At 46.1% G+C, this 24,543-nt stretch overlaps 1 protein-coding gene across 6 annotated transcripts in view; it reads left to right on the forward strand.

Annotated features, from left to right (window-relative positions):
* Nucleotides 1–211: 211 nt before the first annotated feature.
* The window catches only part of myo1b (myosin IB), a 51,265-nt gene continuing 26,933 nt past the window's right edge, over nt 212–24,543 (forward strand). For 5 of the 6 annotated variants that reach the window (XM_047046080.1, XM_047046084.1, XM_047046081.1 and 2 more), the window contains exons 1-4: nt 213–467; nt 6,204–6,347; nt 9,000–9,115; nt 23,141–23,235. In XM_047046080.1, coding sequence (XP_046902036.1) covers nt 6,222–6,347; nt 9,000–9,115; nt 23,141–23,235 — 337 coding nt within the window. In that variant the 5' untranslated portion in view covers nt 213–467; nt 6,204–6,221. Of the gene's footprint in view, nt 468–6,203; nt 6,348–8,999; nt 9,116–23,140; nt 23,236–24,543 lie in introns of all 6 variants that reach the window. The other variant, XM_047046079.1, reaches the window with a different exon arrangement.

A 24,543-nucleotide genomic window follows, 5' to 3' on the forward strand; every position in this document is an offset into this window, starting at 1 on the left:
AACTGCATAGCTGATAATCATTTATGCAGCACTTTAAAATCAAGTTCGTTTGCTGCCATTCTCCCAAATCCACACAAGATGGAGCAATTGTTCCACCACTTGTTTGTCGCTAAAAGATCAGTCATGCCACTTGGAAAACTTGCAAGTAACCCATCTCGCCCAGCGGGTGCACTGTGTTGTCTACATGTGGGACGCAACGAGCACATTGTTACGCTACTTCAGCCACTCCCTGCTTCTATGCACACACTAGTTGGTGTCCACCAGTGTTTCATTCAAACTCCAGAGAGCCGCGGATGAGAAGACGCGTCCAGGCTCATTCACCGCGGATTTATATAACACAAAACCGGGAAGAGTTTGAATTCAAGTAGATTTTCATCTAAAGGGCCATCCCGGGACACTTGGCTGCAATATCTTCCAACGTGGATTTGGCAAAGGCCACATTACTGCAAAAAAAAAAAGAGCCAAAGGTAAGAACAAGGCTCAGACTACATGTAACGCTTTCAGGTTAATTGTGAGGTTGTTCAGTCTTTGTCAGTGTTACTGTATAGCTAGTTTGATTTTAAGTCACTTTGTGGACATACTTTGTTAGTTTTCCGAAACCATAGTCCGCTCAACTCATCCTGATCTTCATTGTTCAGTTTTCGGCGTGCACTCCAGTCGTTTGTCTTTGTTACTTTAAAGACGTAGCTGTCATTCAACTGTTTCACAGTAATTCGTAGCCCAACAGTTTGAGGACATTTAAGATCAGTTTGTGTGAGTGGGAGTGGGGGTAGGCTACGCCTTTTGTATTTTACTATATCGTCCTCATCTAAATTTAGGGCGAATTTACAAAGTTCATTAATTAGGTCCAAGTAGTTGATTGAGAACATCTGCGAAGTGAGCACAATACAAATAATTGACATGCTTTTACTCTATTTAAGGCAGCCTAAATGAGAAAAGATACAGAACCCAGCAGAAGCAAAATTGTTGACATGTTTTCTGCTTAATTGATTGTCTACTTATGCGAAGAACAGAAATACTTTAACAGATAGTGAACCTGTGTCCACTTAGTCTTGTTTATTAATTGATTCCAGAATACTTTTTTCTTTAATTTGTAAAGCACTTTTGAGTGAGTATGTTACCAACACAAAATGCTATGAAGTGGGACAGACATCCAGAAGTGGGAAGCAATGGGAAGATCAGCTACATGCATGCAGTCGGCTTGGTGCAAACTAAAAAAAAATATGTATACTATTTAATTTGCCCCATTGTAATGTATGCCATACATTGCATACATTTCTTATCCTGCCCATAGGATCTCCTCTCGGGACCCAAGGCAGACACTTAGTTTGACATTGGGAACATGGAAAATGTTCCCTGTCAACAGACAAGGATCTAAAAAAGTTTTATTATGGTTAGGTTTACACAATGAAGTCATGCTTACTACTGAATCAGGTGCAACTTTTGTTCACTGTGATAAGGAGATTACTTTGAGGGTTGAAATGCAGCTCAGTCTAAAGTCTCAGATGTTTTGCGTTAGGGTATGTGTTTTTGGATCATCCATTGTTGTTGTTTTTTAGCCTAAACATGGTTCTGCCCGTCCTCGCTTGTGACCCCAATGTAGGTGACTTCCAGTTTAGTGGGCAATGGGTCCAGTGCCAACTAAACACCCTCTATTGATTCGATTAGATTCATAATTCAAATGTATAAGGCACTAGTCCAGGCCTTTTTTTTCCTTCTTTTTTTTTTTTTTTTTTTTACAAATCCTCTCAAATAATTTGAGGGAAAATATGAGCAAAACCAGAATGCTCCTGATTGTTTTCGAAGACTATGGATGAGGAGAATGTCCTCGTAAAGCCCCTGTCCCTTTGAGCTTTGGCTTGAGTAGCTGACCATGACGCTATTAGGAAGTAGTTTTCAGTCTTCACACAGCCTACTCCATAACTCTTCTGAACTAGTGGTTGATATCTATCAACATGGTGTTTGTTAGTCAATGATAATTTGCACCTCTGACCAGATGACCATCTGACCATCTTGGCCATCAGGATGTTCAAGCTTTCAACATGGTTTTTAAAAGGTGTAGTTTAGATAGCATAACTCCTGATCATGATTGGAGGTCCTGAATACCTGGGTTCATAGTCAGACTGGATTACAACATCTCAGTATTTTAGAGCTTGCTACATGTGCCTGTGAGGAGAATGTGCCTGCTGTATGTGATCCTTCTCTTGTCAAAGGTTATACAGGGGTTCTTCTGGAAGGGAAAACACATCAGTAAACAGATGCGCCATTGAGATATCCATCTGTTTCACATGAAAGCATCTGCAGTGTGACTGAGGCCCAGGATTTGGTGCTAAAGCAACATTAATATAAATGTCAAGCTCACTGAAGCATGGCTGTTCAGCTCCACCTCCGAGTGCCATCGAACCATCCCTCTACTGTTTCCCTGCATGCTAGATTACCATGCACAGCTCCATGTTGCTGCCCCTTTAAGAGCTTTAATCTCTCGTATTGCCAACAAGCTGTGATGTTACTCAGCAATGTGCAACCTCACTGGCCCATCTCTTGGGATTTTCAGTGAATTAAAGTCCTTTTTTGGATCTACACTAATATAATTTTGTTAAGGACAGACAATGTCGTGATCCTATAAGGACTCTAGGTCATACTGTCAACCTCCATTATCTTGGTATAATATCCAATCTTATGCTTTGAGATCCATAGTTCACAAACAATAGTATGGTCTTTTTGTCAAATTGCTCTTTTGAACCCAAACCCGAATGCTTTACTGCAGTAGTTTGTTTTCCTCAGCAAGTTGCTTTTCGAGACTAGTTGGTGAGATGTTGGGGATGTCATGGTCCGTTTGGTGCAAAAGAGGTGTGTGCCCAAGATTTTATGGAAAAGGGGGAGGGGAGGGGGGTCTTTTTCACACTTCAAATGCAAGTGGAAAATCACACATGGCCCCAGTCCAAAAAACTTAAATTATATATTATTTGTGCAGCTCTGGCTGGAAATCTGGGGCAATGTCAAACCCTGGAGGAGAACCAGCTACAGCTCGACAGGCAAGGTGACGTGGTGTATAAACTCTTTGTGCAAGTCCCGGATCAATCTGTAATGTCGACTCTTCTCATGGTGAAAGGTTTCATTCGTTGGACGGTTTCAAAAATGTGCATTTTAGTTATTGGATTAGGAATTTATTGAATTTTTTAAAATTGTGCATAGTCATGTATTGAATTGCCTTGTAATGCATTATGACTGAGTATGGCAACTAAGCAAGGATTTACTAATGCAAAAATGACATCAAGCCTACTTAAACAAAATCTAGTCAATAAAGAGCTGTAGACCCTACACATTTTGAGAAATTTGCCCTGGATTACTGGTAAGAATAGACATGTAGGATAGTTAATTTCACTAGTTTGGAGCAACACAATGCTGTACAATGGCTTTTTGGTGATATTTTGGGGACTTTTTCAACACTCGCTCTCTCTTCCCTGATGCCAGTTTCCATGTCATGTTAATCCTACATGCAGTTCATCCACCGTTGTCAGCTCCTTCCTCCTGAGCTGGATTCGATATGACATGCAGGCACAGAGGCACTCTCTTTAATGTGGTTACATCACTGCTGCCGGCCTGGTACTGCTGGCACCACACTCTGAATCGGGGGTACTAGGCTACCAGCTGGGGAGCTGTCCAACCAGACGCAGAATGACTTCTCCCTTGGGGGGGGGAGGAAGAACAATTAGTATATCAGCCTGTCGGATGGTCAAGAATAAAATCCTAACAATCTGGATGAGCGTGTTCCTCCCATAGTGCATTAAATGGCTTGTTCTTCAGGATCTCCAGCCCTCAAAGCTCTGGATATGCAGAGTGTAGGAAACTTCTGGAGCTGTCCACATCTCTCCTTCAGTGTTAACTCAACAGCCAATGTTTGGCTGACTGGTCCCTCGTTGCTTCAGTCATCCTGGGTTGTTAGGGTTGCCAGGATGTTTTTATTGATCTGCTGCTGTAGCCTAATACAACTCTGCACAGGTGTGGTTTATTTGGTTTATGCTAATCTATTTCCCCCTGCAGCTGGAGACAGTCTGTAAGCCCCTGCCCGGTAAAACGGGTTGTGTGATCTTTGTTGGTTATCCTCTTGCTTTACATTTATTAATTCCCACCCCTCCTTTTTTTCCAATTACCCTGAGAGGCTCCACCTGGACAGTGAGGTTGGTCTATCTCCTTTTGTTCTACCCAGTTTCGGTGGACCTTCAAAAGGTGACACATTGACTTAAATAGTCATTTCCCCCCCTTTTCTTATTTTCCCCTTCTCCTTAATGCTGAATGGTTGAGAGAGAAGGGGTGGGCTGACTGGGTTTGGAACATTTAGCTTGTGAATAACCAAAAGCCAGAGCTCTTTATGGGTTCATATAACACTGTACCCTTCAGGGGAACAAAAGTCAGGAGAAAGACTCAGGTCTCATTTCTGACAGGACCCACGCTGTTGCTATGCACTGAGGCAAATTAAACTTTGTTTCCCCTCCATGGGGCATTGAATTTTTTGGAGCAAGTGGAGCTTTTCTTCGCTAAATGTTGGAACCTCTTCTGTCGGCACCTTTGCAGAATTATTTATAGTGGTCCATCACAATGAATTGAGCTTTTCATTGCCTCAACATTCCAGGCTTCCATCTTGGAGATGATACTGCATATCTGGGCCAACTAGGCCTTGTAAAAACATGTGTTGGAAAGTACGCAAGCTGATTACTGAGAGTCTAGCAAAGCCAAACTAGCCTTTTTGTCATAAACTGTCATAGCTGCAGAATTTAGTTTGACTTGCAATGATCTAGGCTCATAATAACATCATGAAGATAGAATAAGAGATTTATATTTACAATGTCATAGGTTCAACTGGGTAGCAGATGTTTTGTTTTATTCAACTGAAGCTATGTTGCTCTATATTAAGATTAAGTCACTCATCTGCATGCAGTGGTAATCTGGGATCCCAATAACAAGGACTCCATGCGCTGCCCAGCACCTTGTAACAGCCCAGCTGTGGACTGTCTGGGCCAGTCATATCAATGACACTGCCCATCCCCCAGCTAGAACCCCTGTCCTAAACGCCCTCCTGCCCATGGCCCCATCCCCCTTCGCCTATCCCTTCAGAAAGCTGGCTCCCTGCTGATCCAATCGTGTAATCCCTGACATTAACTTGCAGCATCTAGGTCCATGCTATTTGACCTATCAAATGGCTAAATACAGACTTTAAATACAGCATTCCTAGCACTCGTGTCGTCACAATACATCTGAAATAGGGCTGGTTTGCTTTACCATGTCAAATAGTGTGGCTAGTGTCAAATGTGATCCGTAGAGCGATGTTAGCTGAGCTGTATTTCTATATAAGATGCACGCAGTGGCTCTTTGGCAGTGTTTATTACTGCTGATCTAAAGGATGCTGGTTGTTCAGGGAGCACCGTGAACAATGGTGGATGAACGCATAGCCTCAGCCCCGGCCCCTCTGTTACAACAGCAGACACATGCTTTGGGGTACAGCAAAGCCCTGTATCAAGGCCTTGAATGTGCCTTAGGCCTCTCTTTATCTCCGGTGCGCTCTGGGATTATCGGCCACAGGAGATGGGGAACAGGGGTGGGGGTAAAATGCAACCCCCAGCAGTGTAATTGTCTCCTGTATTCTGGTTTAGATATCTCTTTTTCTTTCTTTCCTTCCTTCTTTCCCTTTTTCTTCCAAATATCCACCCGCTGCACAAGCAGCTAGCAAAGGTGGTGGGGGTTATTTGTTTCCTTAGCGTAGGTTTCATTCAAATACTTTATTAGGTAATAGTTGACTCAAAAAGCAGAGCCGGCCCAAATCCATGTGGACAATTAAAGGTTGAGTGTGAGATTCTTCCATTACATAATTCCCAGTGGAATCTCCCAAGTCCACGGTGTTCAAAACGATATTTGAACAGGCAAGGGCCAATCACTATTTCACTGCGAAGCAGCCCAAACTTCTGCTGTACAAACATCCCCCCCCTAGAGTTTATTTGTGCTGGCTATGTTTAGAACTGTTTGTTATTGGGTGTTCAGAACTCCTGGCCATCAGGCTTAGTGTACTCCTGCCTCCAAACAGCACTTAAATGCTATGAAAACTTGCCTGCACTGACCAGAACAGAATGAACTGGTCATCTGGTTTCCTTCCCTCAAAGCTTAGTCTCTAATGTGGCCTAATATGTTTGTTTGTTCTCTTTTACCAGGGGAGGACTGATTCCAAGATGGAGGTAAAGACGTCACTTCTCGATAACATGATAGGGGTGGGCGACATGGTCCTGCTGGAGCCCCTTAGCGAAGAATCCTTCATCGAGAACCTGAGGAACCGCTTTGACCACAATGAGATCTACGTAAGTCCCTCTGCTGTTACTGTGGCCACTGTTGAATGTGTTTGTTTGTCTCTTTCAGTTCCGTTTATTTATGGGTGCCGATCCCCATGTTTACACCCAATACCCTTCTGAAGTACGCCGATGGCCGCACTTCCCTTGTCCAATCCCTTTATGTCCCTTTACTCATTTCTTTTTGTCCTGGCCTTAAAAACAGTGGCACTATATCTAGTAACCGCAGAGCTCAGACACTCGATAAATCACGTCATTGAGGAATGTGGATGATGTCTTAAATGAAGCACAACTTTCTGAGCTAGAGGGCGAGGAGAACGACTGTGGCGGGCTGGATGCTTCTCTCCAGAGATAGGGGGAGGGTGTCTCAACAGAGAGCCTGGATCAGGGCTTTGGCTCTGGGCTATAAGCTCTGGTGGCTCTCCTGACTGCTTGTTCCTCCGCTCTGTGGCTAGGCTTCTCTAGACGTCAGCTTCTATGATTATGGCTCTCTGGCTCCTCATTGCTGACTAGGACAGGCCCAGAGCCCAGGGAATGATGTCACCACAGTTGTATGTGATTGGTTCTCTGGGACTCTTGATATTTTAATGGAGTTCAGTTGACTTCCTGTGGGTTAAAGCATGTTGTTTTGATTTGTTGGATGCCCTCAAATTTCTCTGTCACAGACTGTTTATTCAGAACGTGGTGTGTTGTGGTGGCCCACCTACTACAGAAGTAGGACCAAGAAACTTGCAAAATCAACAGTGAAGAGGAACACAGAACAGTTTTTCACAAATACAATGAATTGAAGTCGACTAGTTATATTATTAATCTCCATAGCATCAGCACAATGGAGAAACGGCATAGTTCCTTTGGTTGCAATGGCATAGGGCTGATCTATGTCTGTAATCGATCCAACTTCTGAACAGCCACATTACGGTGGCTGCACCATTTATACGGCACTCACCCATTAACCACTGGTTGTTCCTTTTGCCTTGTTGTTATGGTGTGAGGCCCCCTCCTGAGATTAGCTTTGTTCCCTTATATTTTCTGCTCCTCAGTGGGTCATATGACACCAGTTGCCATGAATTAGTTCTACTGGAAAACGTATATCTGATTACATATATGGAAAATCCCACTGATGTAATTTGCCTTTGCAAAATAAATAAGCAAATCAGAATCGGGAGAATATGCATGGAGGCTTCACCTTTTCAGTTGTCTGAATATCCTTTTAACAGATCATTGTAAACTGGATCTGATAGTAGTGCTTTGAGGCTAAACTGTCTGGATCGTGATGGTTGAGACAAGGAAGTGTTTTTCTTTTCCTTGGCAGCTAGTAATTACTAAGTCCTAGCAACGAGGTCCCTCCAGTTTGTAATTTACTCGTTTCTTCCATACTTTCATCCAACACATAAAATGCTACAGTAGCTTTGAAACAGTTCTGGGTCTTATGATTGCCCCTAGCCTACTCCTTCTTCATCTTTACACATTCAAACGCAATGGCTGAAAAAGGTTCTTCCTATTGTTTGGATGAATGGACAACCCCTGATATGAAATGCCCCAAGGCCAGCCCCTTTATATGACTATGATGTTTACACTAACCGGGCCCTCATCCTCCAGCCTAGATAAGGATCTCTACTGTATCCTCCTCAAGCCCCATTGTAGCCATCATTATCAGAGGTATTCAAGGGCTCAGGAGGGTTCATCCACATAGTATGTCGGAGGGTCTTAGAGTGGGCGCCTTTCCTGTGCAGACTAGGGAGGAGGGGGGCCCCCAACCTTAATGGCTTCACACACATCACTGATGGCCATGTAGAAGCAGTCCCCACAGCTCCGCCGTTTTGTTTTTAGAACGCCCACCCCATTTGTCTCTCTGTTGGCGGCATCTCAAAGTCCTGCTCCTGCCTCCCGTGTTCAGCTGAACAATAGGCCCGTGGGCTGTCGTGTTGGCATGAAGCGGTCTCCGGTCCTCTCTTGTTGGAGTGGGTTACGCAACAGCCATCAAGCTGGAGAGACATCGAAGAGGTTCAGCAGTTCAGAGTTGAATGTATTTAGGGTGTGTTCTGTTTGAGTGGCAAATACTCCATTTTGTAAATGACAGATTGTGGTCATTTCTGTGCTGTACAGAAGTAGTTGAAGATGCCAACTAAGTAGTTGGTCTACTTTGTCCTTCTTAGTTCTTTGTCTTTACTTTCACGAGTACCCAAATGTAAATATTGTTAAGGAATATGCTGAGTTTTTCCAATGGAGATTGCACTGGCTGTTACAGTGATGACAGTTTGCCATTATTTGATGGTGACAACATCACCGTGCGTGTAACTCACTCCGGTGACCTCAACTGCTTTACCAATTCTGAGCTGCTGGTATGCCGCTGATGTCGTCCAGGATTCCACACATTGTTCTTTTGTGTTTCGAGTTTGGCTCCTGATGTTCACTCCAGGCTTTGCATGCCTGAGGAATGCATCAGGAATTCCCAGCTGGAGCTGAGGGAAGCACAAATGTACACACCTCAGCTCAGATAGATAGATAGAATCAGGACAGGTATTTTAAATGTTGGATCATTTCAGACTATATTCTGTTCCTGTTTTTAGGTTTCCTCCGTATTATTGAGATTTATAACATAATGTCAAATGTTATGTTGCCTCTCCCTCTCTCTTGATCTCCCCCTCCCATTTCTCTCTGCAGACGTACATTGGCAGTGTGGTGATCTCCATGAACCCATACAGGTCGCTGCCCATCTTCACGCCAGAGAAGGTGGAGGAGTACCGCAACAGGAACTTCTACGAGCTCAGCCCACACATGTAAGTCCTGCCTGGGCCACCTGACCGGCCCTCCACCTCCACACCACTGTGCTGAGAAGCCCAGGCATGCTGCTGTGTAGGCTGCAGCATGCTTTTTGTCCTTATTCAGAGTATCGGTAACAAAGGTCCCCTGTATTTCAAAGGTCTTTCGGGCAAGTGTCAGACACACACACACACACACAAAAGTGAACAGCACTGCTCATCACATTCACTCCAAAGATGCTGGCTAGACGCGCACACACACACACAATTATAAATATTTTTGAGTGCACGTAAGACACAATGCACAAAGATGGTGAGTTGTCTGAGTGGCTGTACTTGGACTGAGTCCCAAAGAACATGGCAAATGTAAGCTTGTCATCAATATTCTTCTTCTTTTTTTTTACTCTTCACTTTCAGCTGTTCACAAGGTTGGTGTAATGCTTAGACTGCAGTAGGAGATTTATAGCCAAACTGGAGGAATAGGCCAACACAAGAACATGTTGTGGGGACAGTTGGGTCGTGGCGGGTCTATTGAGGCCCCGCGTGCCACTCCAGCGGGTGGCCATCTGTTCATCCAATGTTAAACCTGCCTCTCTTTTGGGCTGGAGGAGTAAAACAAAGACCAGCGCTCGTCAATTACCCTGCCCGGGCAGCAGCACACACTCGCTCCCCCTCTGAGACAGACCCCCGCACCCCCTCTCCGCCTCTGTACTGACACACTCCACACTGACAAAAGAGACGGCCTGTATTTACCCGGGAGCTGGCCAACTCCACATAGCCTCCCCCCACCCCACTTTTGTCAAGTTCTATCTCTCTTTATATCTCTCTTTATCTCTCTCTCTCTTTCTCTTGTTCCTCATCCTTTGTTTATCTTATTTCGTTCTTTCTCTTTTATTATGCATTGAGTCAGCAGAACAGTCCAACATGACAGATGTGTCCAGCTGTTTCTTTTGGCAGGCTTAAAATGAGGATGTTTTTCTCTGTCTCCCGATGCCAAAGCTGTTCTGCTTAGTGTCATCCTATCTCTCTCTCTCTCTTTTTTTTTTTTTTTTTTTTTTTTTTTTTTTTTTTTTACATTTACATCTTTCTCCCCCTTCTCAGTGTCTCCCACTGGTGTTGTTTTTAGAGCACTCAAGTGAGCAAATCTCTCCGGTTGTAAAGCTGATGGCCGATGTCAGAATCCCAGGCCTCTCTCCTCTGATCTGGAGCCACGATGAGGCCAGTGCTCAGACCAGTGGCCGATCCAGGGCAGCTGTTTGGACTATGACTGCCCAGTAACAGATCCCTCGAACATGGAGAGGGTGATGGCACAGGTCCTGAACCTTTAGGACTCACGAGGCTTCACATTCCAGTAGCCTGAGACAATAACCCAACTGGAAGTAGCCTACTTATTGAACTGTGAGCACACTTAACAGTCAACACCTTGTTTCCTTAACAAACTGCTGACTGCAGGCGCCCATTTCTTGGGACTCTTCACTGCTGCATCACCTGTTGTGTTCCAATGGTATTGATGAATGCTCATGCCCATGAATCAACACTAAACAGTGCTCTGCCTGAGGTTATCCTCTTGAACCAAACTGTCTAGGTTGTTGCAAGTCAGCCTCTCTCATAAATCCTCTCAGACAGGACTGGGGATTGGGACCGACCTTAAGCAAAAGGGTTTAGATGGTTATCCTTTTCAGCCGAGGGCAGAGGTCACACAAAATACCATTATCAGTGTCTCCGACAGGGCCATACTTAAGGAGTGGATCACAACATGACAGAGTAATGGCTCGTAGACATGTTGCTTGTCATCCCTGGGCATATTTTAAACAGTTTGGGTAAGTCACAGTTCACAAGTGAACAGATGTTGTCTCTGTGTTGTCAAAGACAAAACTATGATGTAAACCAGCTAAAATGATTACAGTGTGCTCTGCTAGGGATTGTCAGGCAATGCAATGAAGGTTCCTTGGCAGTGGCCCTCAGAGTGGTCCCAAAGTGTTTGTCAAGGCCGGAACGGTTCAAAACTCCACAAATATATACATAAATTGATCTTCATCCTTATGTTGCACCCTCTGGACCTGCCTTTGTGTGCTGACCCTGCCCTCTGTAACATGAAACCTGTCAACAAGTTATCACTAGTCATGTTTGTCACCCTGAACCCAGCTTGTGCTTGTCTAATACATAAACAAGCACAAGTGCATCTTTGTAAATGGCCAATATGAGGCAGATTGGGTCAGTAGAGAAGTACGGGTATAGATTCACATTTAGTCAACTGGCGGACGCTCTTATCCAGAGAAACTTACAGTACAGGGACAATTCCCTGAGGCAAGTAGGGTGAAGTGCCTTGCCAAGGACACAACGTCATTTGGCATGGCCAGGATGCAAACCGGCAACCTTCTGATTAATAGCCCGGTTCCCTAACCGCTCAGCCATCTGACTCCCTATATAGGACATAACTGTAACTGTGATGTGATCCCCCCCATTTACAGAGGCAGCTAAGGATGCTACTGTAACTTGTTGCTTGGGGAAAAAATATGTTTTAATATATGTATCAGAGCAGTCAATGTAGTACTGTGGAGCTTTATTTTGTTATGCAAGCAGTGTGATAAAACTGCAATCATCTTGATGTCATATATCAATATCACTTTATTAGTAACACTTTGCACTTGGTGCTGAACAATTTGAGTCACCGGAGATACTGGAAGCAAGCATTGGATGTGATGTTAATTCACTTTAACCCCACAACCTTTATCAGATCCACAAATGACTAAAGTCCACAGTTCTGCCATCTTCATGCGTCAAGAAGTTCAGCACCCTGGGCGGAACATGTCCCAAGGACGGAGTTTAGGTGAATAAGCCACACCTCCACATAACCGACCAAACTGGGCTTTCAAAGGTCGCTCGTGCAGATAAACATTTACTTAACTTGGCAAGATCTTCAGTACATGAAGCCCTGCGGATCCCTAGTGCTCCCTATCGCCCACTACCCAAGGCCACGATGGTGTTTAACATGAACACGGCGTGCATGCAAATCTGAAACGTGAGCAGGAGTTGAATCAAATAGAGAGTTGATCATCAACTGTAGCTGTGTTTTCTTCTGTAGGAGGGCTGATCTAGTCTCCATCTTAAGAATTATCTTGTTTCTTTAGGATATGGAAGGATGAACATTTAGGAAAGAAATATAATTAATTGAAATCCTGCTCATTTATATAGTTTGACTTGGGGAATAAAAAGGAAAAAGAAGCATTTCCATAACATGAATGCCCTCCCAGTTCACCATCCTCATGGTCTGGTTCCCCTAGAGGCTGTGGTCATTGTGTGGGTCTGATCTGGTCTGCCTAAAGGGGGATCAGGGTTGGCCTTTAATTAATGTAACGCTGGGGGGTCCTGTGGGGCTGCACACCTCCCTCCCTTCCCCTCCCCATACCTCATTAGAGACTTGAACACCCTCTAACCAGCAGCAAAGGACAGCCCACACCAGGCCAAAACCACAGCTTGGCTTAGCTAGGCAGCCTGGCTCTGTTATTGCACTGAAACCTTAGTCTGTGAAGCTCTGTTTTTACTCCAAACAATGATGAGTCACTGTCCGAGTTAAGTTTACATTAACAATAAGAGTTTGGGTGAGGGCACACGTCATCTGAAGTGTGCTGACGTGCCATGTTACCAAGTTCACCTTGCTCCTTTGATCTTGGGAGGAACGGGACAATCTTGTGGAGAGGGAAGTGGTATAGTGTCGGAGTCGTCTATTGGTGCATCAGTCTTTCCACAGAGGAGGTTTGGCAGGTCATTTCAAAGCCACACAGACGGTCAGCGTTGTGACCAGAGCTGATCAAAAGAGCACTCTAGGGACTTTCCAAGATTCAACCGGCATTTTAGTTAGTATTATTATCTTTTTTAAATTGCATACAGTCACTAGTAATGACTAGTATTTGTGTCAGTTTTGCAAAATGGCCTCAAAATAAACATTCTAATATTCCATGTCAATAATTAAAGAGCACATTGGAGGTAATAAAACATGAGCTCAGACACATTTGTGAGTTTTGCTTCCTGGTTTCTGCAGTGTTCTCCTGCTGGGTTTTCCAGTTGTGTGTTATTGTTTTAGCTGAGTTTCTTAAGATTACAGACAAGATAAGGCTGTGCCATCATTACTGGTGATATAATAGCTTTCCCGTCAACTATGAACATTTGGCCGCATGCATGCTTTGACTTATCTGGGTGCAAGGCCAAAGTCATCACTATCATTCGTTTTAGTGTGCCTGGGCTAGCTGCTTATAGGAGAAGCCTGATGTGGCCTTATTAAAGTACTGTGGAGTTATTTGTCTACGCGTCTTCAGCATATGAACGTTAAATGTGTAGGATTTGAATCTAGCATGTCTGCCAATGGACATGGTTTCTCTGTAGATGAGAGCAGGGTACTGTTGTGCCGAGGTTTCGAGCCAGCAGTCTGGCTGAGTCGTGAGATCGGTGACTCCTGAGTTTGCTCACTTTTCTTGTCATTGCCGAGCTGCCCCTAGGACACCCAGCAGCCTGCTAAGGACGGCCTTCTCCCTCGCAGGCGTTTTTAATGCATACTGTAAAAACACCCGCTTTCACACACCTACATGCAAATAACACTGGCCTGACCTGTAATAACACAGACCGACTCAAAGAGCGAACCATTTGGACTCTTGATACCGATTTATCAGTACAGATTAGATTAGTGTATATTTTAATTTCTTTATGAGACATCCATGTTCTGTCTCAACCACGACCCCCCCCACCATTTTAACCCGACCGTACCCCTTAGTAGGATCCCCTGGTATGGCCCATGGTGGGTCTGCATGTTGGGAGTTGGCAGTAGCACAGCATGGGCTATTCAGCAGACAGTGTTTTCTTTAACCGCCTGACCAAAACATGCAGTGGCACGGCCGCTCTGCTGACTAGCCGGCTGACATCACCTTACAACGCGAGAGGCAAAGTTACACCAGGCTTCTATGAGCTCAAACAAATGACCACTGGAGCTGCTTTAGAGCAGATTGATTGCCTATTTTACAGTATAATGAAGGGCAGTTTGGTGTATGTCTGTGTATTTCTTCCTTTTTTTCTTTCTGTTACATGATGGGGTTATGAAAAGTTGTTAAACACCCAGGGTAGATCAGTCTAGATAAAAGAGGGGTTATTGGCCTGTCAGAAGGTTACTTATTTACAGTATTGCTAGAATAGTGAGTCAGACTGAAACCATACCCATTTATATTACTGAGTGAATATGGTATTACAACATTATTGCCACAATCCATTTCCCTGTTTGTGTGTGTGTGTGTCCACACCTGCTCTTTGATCACCAGAGACCTGAGGGGGTGGGGGGTAGCACTGCAGCTGCCCCCCCCCCCCCCCCCGCCCGACTGGCTGCTCTAATTGGCTCTTATTGAGTTCCATTGTGATCAGAGCCCATTACCAGGGGGCTGTGATGCAGCCCAGGCCTTGACTAGACACTACAGACCAGAAGACACCCCTCCCCTCCCCCTGTGGACATAAGAGGACAGCGTTGGTCTGTCTGCCCAGATGAGCCGTTGCTTATTAAACGGCAGGGGTTTTCCCCCTCTTTCAACACGTCTTTCGGCATCATGGGGTGATAAATAATCACGGCCCCGTCTCCCCGCCGTCGCGGCCATGCAGATGGCGTTGCCTGTCTTTTGTGTGGCCCGGTAGCCAGCCCTTGCAAAGATTGAACTGGTAACAGTGGTGAAGTGGACGGCTCGATTTCTCCTGGGGGGGGGATTGTGTTCCGCCTGGGTGTAATGAGGTAATCAGACCACCGTTCCAGACCCTCTCGCTCAGTGCTCTCAGGGCATTGTGGGGGTTGGCCACCAGGGTTTCGAGATTCACCAATAGGTCACAAAGGCCCAGCTGAAAGGCATTATGGCCATTTTGAGTGTCCAGGAGAGGGTGGTGTGGTTAGGGGACTGTGGGGAATACAGGCTTTTAGAGTCAGGCAGGACACCGTTTCTGACCCTTAGGGATATCACAGGCATTAGGTTATGCCAAGGAAATCCTATCTGGCGATGATTGAATCATACACAGATCAGAGGAGCACAAGGGCAGCTCTTCGCTCCAGGAACCTTGTGCATTTTCAGTCCTCGCTGGAGGTGTCACAGGCTCTATTAGCACTGCGGAGGCTGTCAAGGTCAGGCTCCAGAGGGACTCGCTCATGTTTCAGTGTGCAGATAGGCATGCCTGTGTCCACACTGGGAACACAGCCTCCTGGTGGGTGCCTCTCCTGAGCTCAGACTCAGGAAGCTGGCCCGTAGGCCCGTTAAGAGGCTCATCAGGACTTAGCCCGGATTCTGGGCTCAATCTGAAAATGACATGGTCACCGCTGCTCCAGCTTGTAACCTAATATGATTGCAGTTTTGCGTCAGCGCAACGCTGGCACCGCAGAGATGGCTTGATGTGGTAGCTGCGGCTCCCGGGTTTGGGGGCAGGCTGGGCCTTTTCGACAAATGTCTCGTTGCGCTGTAAAAGCGACCCAAGCTATCTGCGGGAGAGAGGCTTAATCAAAACCAGAGTGTGCCTTATGGGCTTTAGCTGACGCACCAGGTGCAGGATGGGACCAGGCCTCCCAGGGAGGGGCCTGTGACCCCATGTTCCAGGACCGAGGTAGGTAGAGCATGAATCAGTGTGGGAGTTGTATGGAGGCAGATGAATAACGAACATGACACTGAGCGACTCCTAGGTTTTCTCTCCGTCTCCTCCTACATGCAGGGGAGGCGTGTGGGAGGTTCTCGCAGGTTGTTTCTATTTAAGGTGGTATTTGAGCGCATCAGCAGTGTGTGGGTACAAGACATGGGACGTGAGCCATGGCATGTCCGTGTCTGGGAGTCCCGTTCGAAGCTTGGGCACGGGGGAGAGGGTTCATTAGTGCGCGCTGTGTGGACACTGGTTCTGCTGAGGTCCTGTTTGACTTGGTCTCTCGGCGCCAGATCTCGCATATACGTGGGGAGGCTTGGAGACCAGTCTCTATCCAGGGTGTGGGCCAGATGTCTGGCTTAATGGTCCACTGTGAATCTCTCTCCCCAGCCTCACAGCATGACAGGTCTCCTGCTATAAAGCTGAGCTGTAACCTCAAATGGCAAAACAAATGACAGGACATATGGCAGACACACCCAACACACACTTTTCACACTAATTATCTTCTGAGTGGCCTAAGAAATCCATCACCCCCCCCCCTTCATCTATTGTCAAATTGACCCACAACACAATGAAGAGGCCTACTGTAATTGTCCCAGCAGTATTGAAGTCATGGTGATGCACCATGGTAACGTAGCTACCACGGTGATGAGGCTGTGGACTCTAGACTCTCTCTCTTTTCTAGTAAGTACACATTTTGTTTGCATTGTCGGTGATAATGATGCTGATCAATCAAGGGGGTGGTTCTGACAGACATGTGTTGCATTGAGATGTGTTTTGCGCATCTGCTATGGAAGCAGTCTGGTACTATACAAAATATTTCAAAAAGCCCCAGCCCTCCAGTCTTTTAAAAATCTATTTACTGTACTCATTTGTTTACTTTTCCAGGAAACCTTGGAACAGAACATTTTTGCCAGGCAGAATGCCGTTGTTTCTTGGAAAGGAGGTTTACCTGAAATATTCTTCACCACCTTCTCTGAAAAACATATCTTTTTTTGTTTGAGTAAAAAGTAAATTTTCATCCAATCCACGTGAAGTCCTTTATAGTCCTCCACATCCCCTTGGCTCCACGAAATCACGATCAGCCACATTGTTATGAACAGTTCTTTGTCCTACTTACGACATGCTGTAGGAACAATAATTGTTAGTGGGCTCTAAAATCTGCCGTTCTGACCCGGGTGGGCTGAGCAGCGCGCTGCAGCACTCGTGTGTTGGCGTGACGGTGACCTGGTGAAGGAAGAGAGGAACGAGGAGGCCCTCGCTATGGGTGGGCGAGTGGGTGCCTCCTCCACACACCCGTGTCTGTTAAGAACATAATATGATACTTCAGTCCCTATGGTAACGGCGCACAAACACATGCTTGGGTCTGGTGGATATAGGAGTAAGGTTCTGTAACCGACAGGCTCTGCTGCAAAATTATTCCTACCTTCCTTTAGCTCTACGACTACCTACTACTTCCACTACTTTTGTTTTTTTCAACAGCCTTTCACTGTTTCACTGGCAGGAAGTGTGGGGAGAGGAGCAGCTCCTGAAAGGTGTTTGAACATCATGTCTCAGTTTGGCTATAGCACTGAAGCACCACACTGTATTGAACCATATTGATCACTGGAACCCGCCCTGTGTCAGTTTGTGCTATCGTGACCAATGATGGAACTAATTTATAGAAGTGTACTTCCCTGTTCAGTCTGAACAAAAGAATTGTGGTGTGATATTTTTACAGCTTACGTAAGTTAATAAGTAGGTATATTGACCAGATGGATTTCACAAACGTTTCCTTCCTTGTAAACCCCATTACGCAAAGAATCCTGGTGTTATGTACTTGAAGCTCCTCATATTATGGTTAGTGTTGATATTTAAAAAGAAATCTATAGACATGGTGGTCTTCTTGATTCCCCGTACTTGTTATCTTCCAAAATTTGAGGTAGAGTAGAGGTTTATATTCAGATGCTTTATTTATGTGCAAATGAATGCGCATGTCATTTCCTTTCAAGTAGCTTCTCCATTTACACTGACTGAACTTTGCCCTTGACTACGACAAAGTCAATGTTTTTCTTGGTTTTCTCGTTGTTTACATTCCTAAGCATTACTTCCCATGACTTTAAACTGCAGTGGAACATGTGGTTTTAACACGCTTAATCGTGTGGCCTTGACAGTGATGGTGTTTGAGCGGATCCATACAATGTAGATGTAAAACGTCCCCTCAGTCCTGTCAAAACAAGCCGTCGGACTGATTCATCTCTAGTAATTAGCTTTCGAAGCTCCGTGGATGTGCCCAAAGGCGCACTCTTTCTGTGTTTACCTCTGTACACCCTCTCAGACACCCAGGTGTAGATTATTTGACACCTTGTCACCCCCCCCCATCATACTTTCCACAGAAGCACTGCGTCTACTCCATCGTAACCTCTCGACTCTAATGGTTCCATCTGCTCCGTTTCTTTTGGCACCGGGCATTTCTACTAAATGTCTCAGTACACCCAGCCATGTGACCCTTCAGATCCGTACCCCCCCCCCACCTCATATCCAGATGTGGGCCAGAGTAAACAGCCTCTCCTCAGTGGCACGGGCAGGGGCCGGCCGTCGCTGTCGGCCTGCCAGTCGCCCTCTGCCACAATGGCCGTGTCTGTAGTCTGTGGGACCCCGTTTCTGGCCCTCTGAGTTAGTTTGGACTGAAGATGCCAGGTCACCGCAGGGTCAGAGCACCCTCGGAGACATGTCAAGTGATTTGCTGCTCTGAGGGACATTTGCCTGTGCCCGTGCTGTGTGTGTGTGTGTGGATGGCGATCAATGGTGCCTGGAACTATGCACTCATTGTTTAGACATTTGGAGATTTGTATCTGATGCCGTTTGCACTGATAAAAGCTGTGTATCAATATAATTGAGTTTAAACAAGCGAACTGGATTGTGACAAGCAGCCAACCTCATTATCCCTCAGTACAGGACAAGTACTGTATGTGTTCATTCTAAACTGACCATCCTCACACGCGAGTGTCTTCTTGGTCCCACAATAGACCGAGGAGAGAGCCTTAAGGTTGATTACCTGCTCTGTACACACACTGCACATGTAGCCTCGGTGGCAGGACCAGAAGGTAGTAGCAGCGACTGGGTAGGGAGCAGTAGGATGGAGTAGGAAGCAGTAGGAAAGCTGAGTCAGGGAGCAGACTGGGAGGGCAGACACAGGGAAGCATTAAAGTCATCCGGACCTCTCTGAGCTAAAAACAGGCCTGACTTCTCCTTCTGTTTCCAACATCCTGTGGCATAAAGTCTGTGTGTGTGTGTGCTCCTGTCTAAAAGAGACATTGAGGAGGAGGAGCGGGGGGGGTAGGAGTAGGGGTTCCCCTCAGAAGACAAGCCAGTCACGCACACATGCTACCCCCAGAGGCTACTGTAAGACACACACTCGATTGTCTGTAGGTTAAGACTGTTAGCCAACACCCGGGGGGTTTGTGCTCTATTTTCATCACTCTGTGCATTTACCAGGGGCCTACGAGGGGGGAAACTGAGTGATCTGGTTAGTTCCACTCAATTTGATGCGATCTTGGTGAGGGAGGTTTGTTCTTCAGCAATAATGTGCAGCATGTTGGCACGCACAAACACCTGAGAAATGCTTGGAACAGAGAACTGCTGTTGTTGCCTATCTAGTGTGTGTGTGTGTGTGTGGGGGGGGTGCTTTCAGATGTTTCTCTGGATACTTTAGTCAGCAAGGTTTTCTTTTTATGCAAGCATCAGTTTTGCAGGGGTGATTATGCTGTATTTTTCTCTTCAGGATCTGAGAAACTGCTTCAGATGTGGATTGATCTCATCCATGTTGCAGCAAGCAAAAGCAGTCGGGCCTGAATATTTCGAAGGCCGTTTCTTCTGGTTGCACGTGTGCGGTTTCATTCTCTTTGGGGCTCTCCATCGTCTAGCACATGTCGTATGGCAGACCCAGCATGGACTGTGTCCCCATTGTTTTTGTCACCCATGACCCAGAGCTAGTGATCCCTCCTCCTCTGCAGTGACTCACTGGTCATGGTACCACCTGTGGCTGTGGTGGCAGGAAGTGCTGTCTTCCTCTGGTGCTCTATTAGTGTACAACATCCTGTAAGCAGCCCCTGGATAACCCAGATTAAAGAGATCTGTGTCTGGAGCTGAGCCAAACATTGTCTGACGACGTACAACTAATATCAGATACCGTTCCCTCAGTCGTTCACAAGAAAAGGGTAAAATCATTTGCTAACGACTGTGTGCGGTTGACATATTCCGCTGAAATTCAGTCAACATCTGAGCAAAGATCTGCTGAATGCGGCCGGGTCTGTCATTCCCTATTAGAGCTTGGTGGGCCGTCGTTAGCTTGGACTAACTGAATTCTGACTTCATTAGAGACTTGAATCTCGTCTGCAGCCCGAGGATCTGGATCCGTTCAGAGCATCTCCCCACCCTCTCTGCTGCACACCCCAGATCGCTCAGCCCTCGCCCTGACCCCCCGAGAACACCGAGGAGGAAGGCGGAGGGGGTCTATTTTCTGCCGTTTGCCTCATGCCGATGTGGCTTTGAGTCCCACCGCTGCCACGAGGAAACCTTAATTACAGCCCTGAGCCCTGGGGCCTAGTGACTGACTGATGGGGGTGTGCCAGGCAGCCACCCTGACCTGCCCCACCCTGCCTGGGCACCAGCTCCGGTCAGACCAAGGGGGCCTCCGGGCCAGCGGACTACTTTCATGTCCCATTTGGTGTGCTCTGCTAATTTACACACTGTTGATAAAAGAAGCTGTGGTGCATGGTAACGTGCGTTGGGTGAACATTTTAAGAACGTTTCAATCCTTTCATGGTTTATGGATGATTATACTGTACGATGCTGGGAGCCCAGCAGATGGTCTGATCTGATTCAGATTCCCATCTCTTGTCACAAGCCGTGGCAGCGCTGTATGGACCGAGGAGTGTAAAACAGATTAGATGCCCTCTTCTTCTTTACAGCAGGAGAGGCTTGGTCTGTTTATGGAGAAGTGTAACCAATGAGGGACATGCGTCCCCACCCTGCCCCACAGACGCAAGGTCCTGTCCCACTTTGTCGTCCTCCTTGCTGCTCCCCTGTCTGGACGTCTTGTTCCCTGTGCCTCAGCTTGCAGGTCCATTCATATTGTGATACGGCCATTCATATTCATATGGGCTACTCGGGCCATAATGGGTGCTGTGGGGCCTTGGAGGAGGGAGGGGACACGTCACTTCAGACCACGGCTGCTCATTTGGCCTGTTTCCCGGGAGGGGACCTCCCACCAATTCCCTATGCCCCGCCCCCCTCCTCCTACCATCACCTTCCTCACCCACACCCGCTATTTGCTAGGCTAATTGTGTGATTTTTTTGTTGCTTTTTGTCAGGCTCCCCTTCACAAAGCACCGACATCTGCCGCACGGCCATGCACGTTTCGGCAGTGACGTAACCCCCACCGCCCTTTCTCTCCGAGTGGGGTGCTTTGCTGCAAAGGCAAGTTGTGCAGCATGTCGGGCCCTAATCCAGACGTCTGTGTGATGGTGTGGAGAGTTTTGCTGCTCTCATGGCTTCCCGCTACCACGCCAATCAGTCTTCATTTCAGACGTCAACAAGTATATTTTGTGGTTAACCTCTAAAGTTGTTACAGTACTCCCCACGGTGGGACTCTTGTTCAGACTGCAGGCTATTTATTTTTTTTACATTTTATTGAAGTACATTTAACACATTTTGTATATTCAAAAAGATGTTTCGCAAAAGGTAGAATATGGGTATTTTGTCATTTAAGCCTCGTGTGCGGTCAGGAATTCTGTCAGGCTGGAATTTTGGTGCTTCCAACTACTTAATTAATAACATTATTCACATCATTGGGACTGGAATTGGGTCATGACGTGACACTAAAATTAGACACTTGGGAAGGCAATTTGATACATTCCTCTACAATTGCCTGAAACTAAGGGCCTACATGTACTTACAGTGAACACGGTATGTCTAAAACCCACCCAGTATTTTGTGTTTATACATTTTTGACAGGTATGCTTGTTATTTTGACAAGCACTGAATGACATGAACATACTTTCCATGGCCGGTGTGGCCCTCCACTACTTGAATTCTCTCCATGTTTCTTTGCTCTGTGAAGGAGTGTCAGAGGTCATCCACTTTTCCTAACCAGGGGGGGGTCTATAAAGGCCTGTCAGTTTCATTACCCTGTTTTTAATAAGAAACCATCTTCAAACCAGACGGGGGGGGGGGGGGGGTATTCAGGGTTTGAGCAAAAGGGAAACGACATGTAACATTTCCTCCACAATCATAGCTATTATTAGTGGTGGCTCTGGAAAATTCCTGAGTAATGAATGTAGAAAAGCACAGATGGGGGGGGGGGGGGGGGGTTGAGGAGAGTGGAAATGGGAAACCTTGCTGGCTAATTTGGCCTCCTAGCAGGCTGGGGAAGGAGATGTTGGAGTACTGTAGATGACTGTTTGCCTGCCAAGTGTGATCCATAAAGGCATGGCCTCAACCAATGGGGTGGTTCCTAGTTCTCTTTAGGAGTCTCCCCTGAAAATGAGAGGACCACGCCCCAGCCACCACCCCACCCGCCATTATCGTTAACTCACTATCTCAGGCTGTACCCCATCACCCTTGGTCTTTAGCATCAGAGGACAGTAGAACAATGGCGACCCCAATGCTGTTGGGGCATCCAGTTCTGTCTGCTATACCATGCCCCACTTTCCCATTGTGTCCCAGTCCTGGAATGTAAGTACAATGGGCTTTGCTTTAGGACCACCCTTCTCCTGCATGTGAAAGTGAATTATTGAAGCAGAGAGAGAGCATTGTTATGTTTTGCTTCTTCAACTGAAGCCATTTTATTAAATAGAGATGATTCTGTTCTTTTTGCTGCCCGCTTCATTCAGGGGGTTGGCTGGTGGTAAACAATGACTCTGCCAACAGTTCCGAACGCACTCAAATTGTTGATGCCACCAGATACAGCTCAGTGTTATCCTAATTACAGGGTTAGTGCCACAGATGCGACCTAGTTTCCATCTCGGTTGGTATTGATCTGTAGGCATGCAGTCTGGTCCAACTTTCTTTTTTTTTTTAATACCTCTAGGGCCCAAGCATTTATTGTGCAATTATCAAGTTCAAGTCAAGTCTTTTATTTGTCAGTTACACAGAACAACACAAGGTTATCCCTCCACAAGGTCAGGAAAGCACTGGACAACCAAGACCACCCTGCATGAACCGATGACATCTTCAACTACACTTTTAGTCCATATAATAACATAAGTTGTTTGAAATACATTCCGTAGAACAAGAACATAGAAGTTGTCGTTCTTGATGTTCAATACATGAAGCTGACTGTCAACACAATACTCTGTCATTTGAGCAGCGATGTTCTAATAGATCTCCCCGTAATGTCCTTGTGTTTTGCAGCTATGCCCTGGCCGACGAGGCTTACCGCTCCCTGCGGGACCAGGACAAGGACCAGTGTATTCTCATCACAGGGGAGAGTGGAGCAGGGAAGACGGGTGAGTCATACCAAACTCAGCCTGGACCCACTTTATTACGAGGACTTGAAAGCCGGTCTCTCGCAGGTTTAGACTGCCGCACTGTAAGTGAAAAAGATCACAAGAGAGCATGTTTTAGTGTAGCAGAACATTCTGGTTTAATGTACAGAACAGGCTGTTGTAGCTCCTTGAAACTGCATGGAGGGACACAATAAGTCAGGTTCAGATTAAGCTCAACTAAAGCTTTGACAGGACTGTGTTTACAGTATGCATGTGTATCAGTCAGGTTTACTATAAACCTCAGGTGCATGTTGTGGTGATCCTCCGTGTACTGTAGACGTGCACAATAAACAGCAGCTGACAGAATCAGACCTGGGCATATAGAGCCACATATTGTCAGCTTCTACTGTGAAATGGTAGATCAAGCTACATTTCTAATTTTAGGAAGCTGAGGTAACCATCAACTGAGAAATCACACATGCATCACAGAAGCCTGTACCAATGGTATTTCCTGGCTACTTGTTATATAAGGTTGGCAGCGCCCTTGATTCCCAGGTGATGGCCATATGGAAGTGACGGGAGAGTTGAGGAGGAGTATGTCCCCTACAGTACACGATAATATCCCTCCACGCAGTGATCCGTCCTTGCACACGTAGACACAACCACACTCTACAGCTGTGTAAATGTTCACCTCCGTCTCTGGTGGTGGTGTCGAGTTACCTTCTGTTCAGCTACTAGAACCATCAAAAGTGAATTTCCCATTTCGTTCAGCCTTTCAACTTTGTGAACCCTAAACCCACATGATTATCCAAAGCCGGGAAACCCGAGAGACTTCTTTTTGATGAATCCGGATGTCATTCTGAAGTTGTGTAGCGTCATAATGACCCCAACATGTATCGTGGTAGTGCCGTGCGCGTGTGCATGTGGTGTCTGTCCTTGACATGACATTATAAAAAATCCTCACGGTTCAATCCTGTGGCTCCTCATCTAGTGATGAGCCTGCATTAAAGCTGATGCTTCCGCTCAAGTCCATCTGTAGGCCAGGCCTGAGGTGTGTGTGTGTGTGTGTGTGCCTGCGTGCATTTGCTCGCTGCTGGTGTGATTTTATAGTCATGCTGTCAATACAGCTGATTCGGCATTTGGTTTCCATCACACTTGCTACACATGGCAAACATATCAGTGGCGACTAGACAGAAATACACTCGTGTTTACATCCAGGGAGGACTCCCAGCCGTGCCTCGACTCTGCGGTTTACAAGAGCGCTTGATTAAAAAGCTTTGTCAATCACATTATGGTAAAATAACTTTTGTATGGAGAACATGATTGCGA

The sequence above is a fragment of the Hypomesus transpacificus genome, chromosome 23 (genome assembly GCF_021917145.1).
Source record: "Hypomesus transpacificus isolate Combined female chromosome 23, fHypTra1, whole genome shotgun sequence".
Taxonomy (NCBI): Eukaryota; Metazoa; Chordata; class Actinopteri; order Osmeriformes; family Osmeridae; genus Hypomesus; species Hypomesus transpacificus.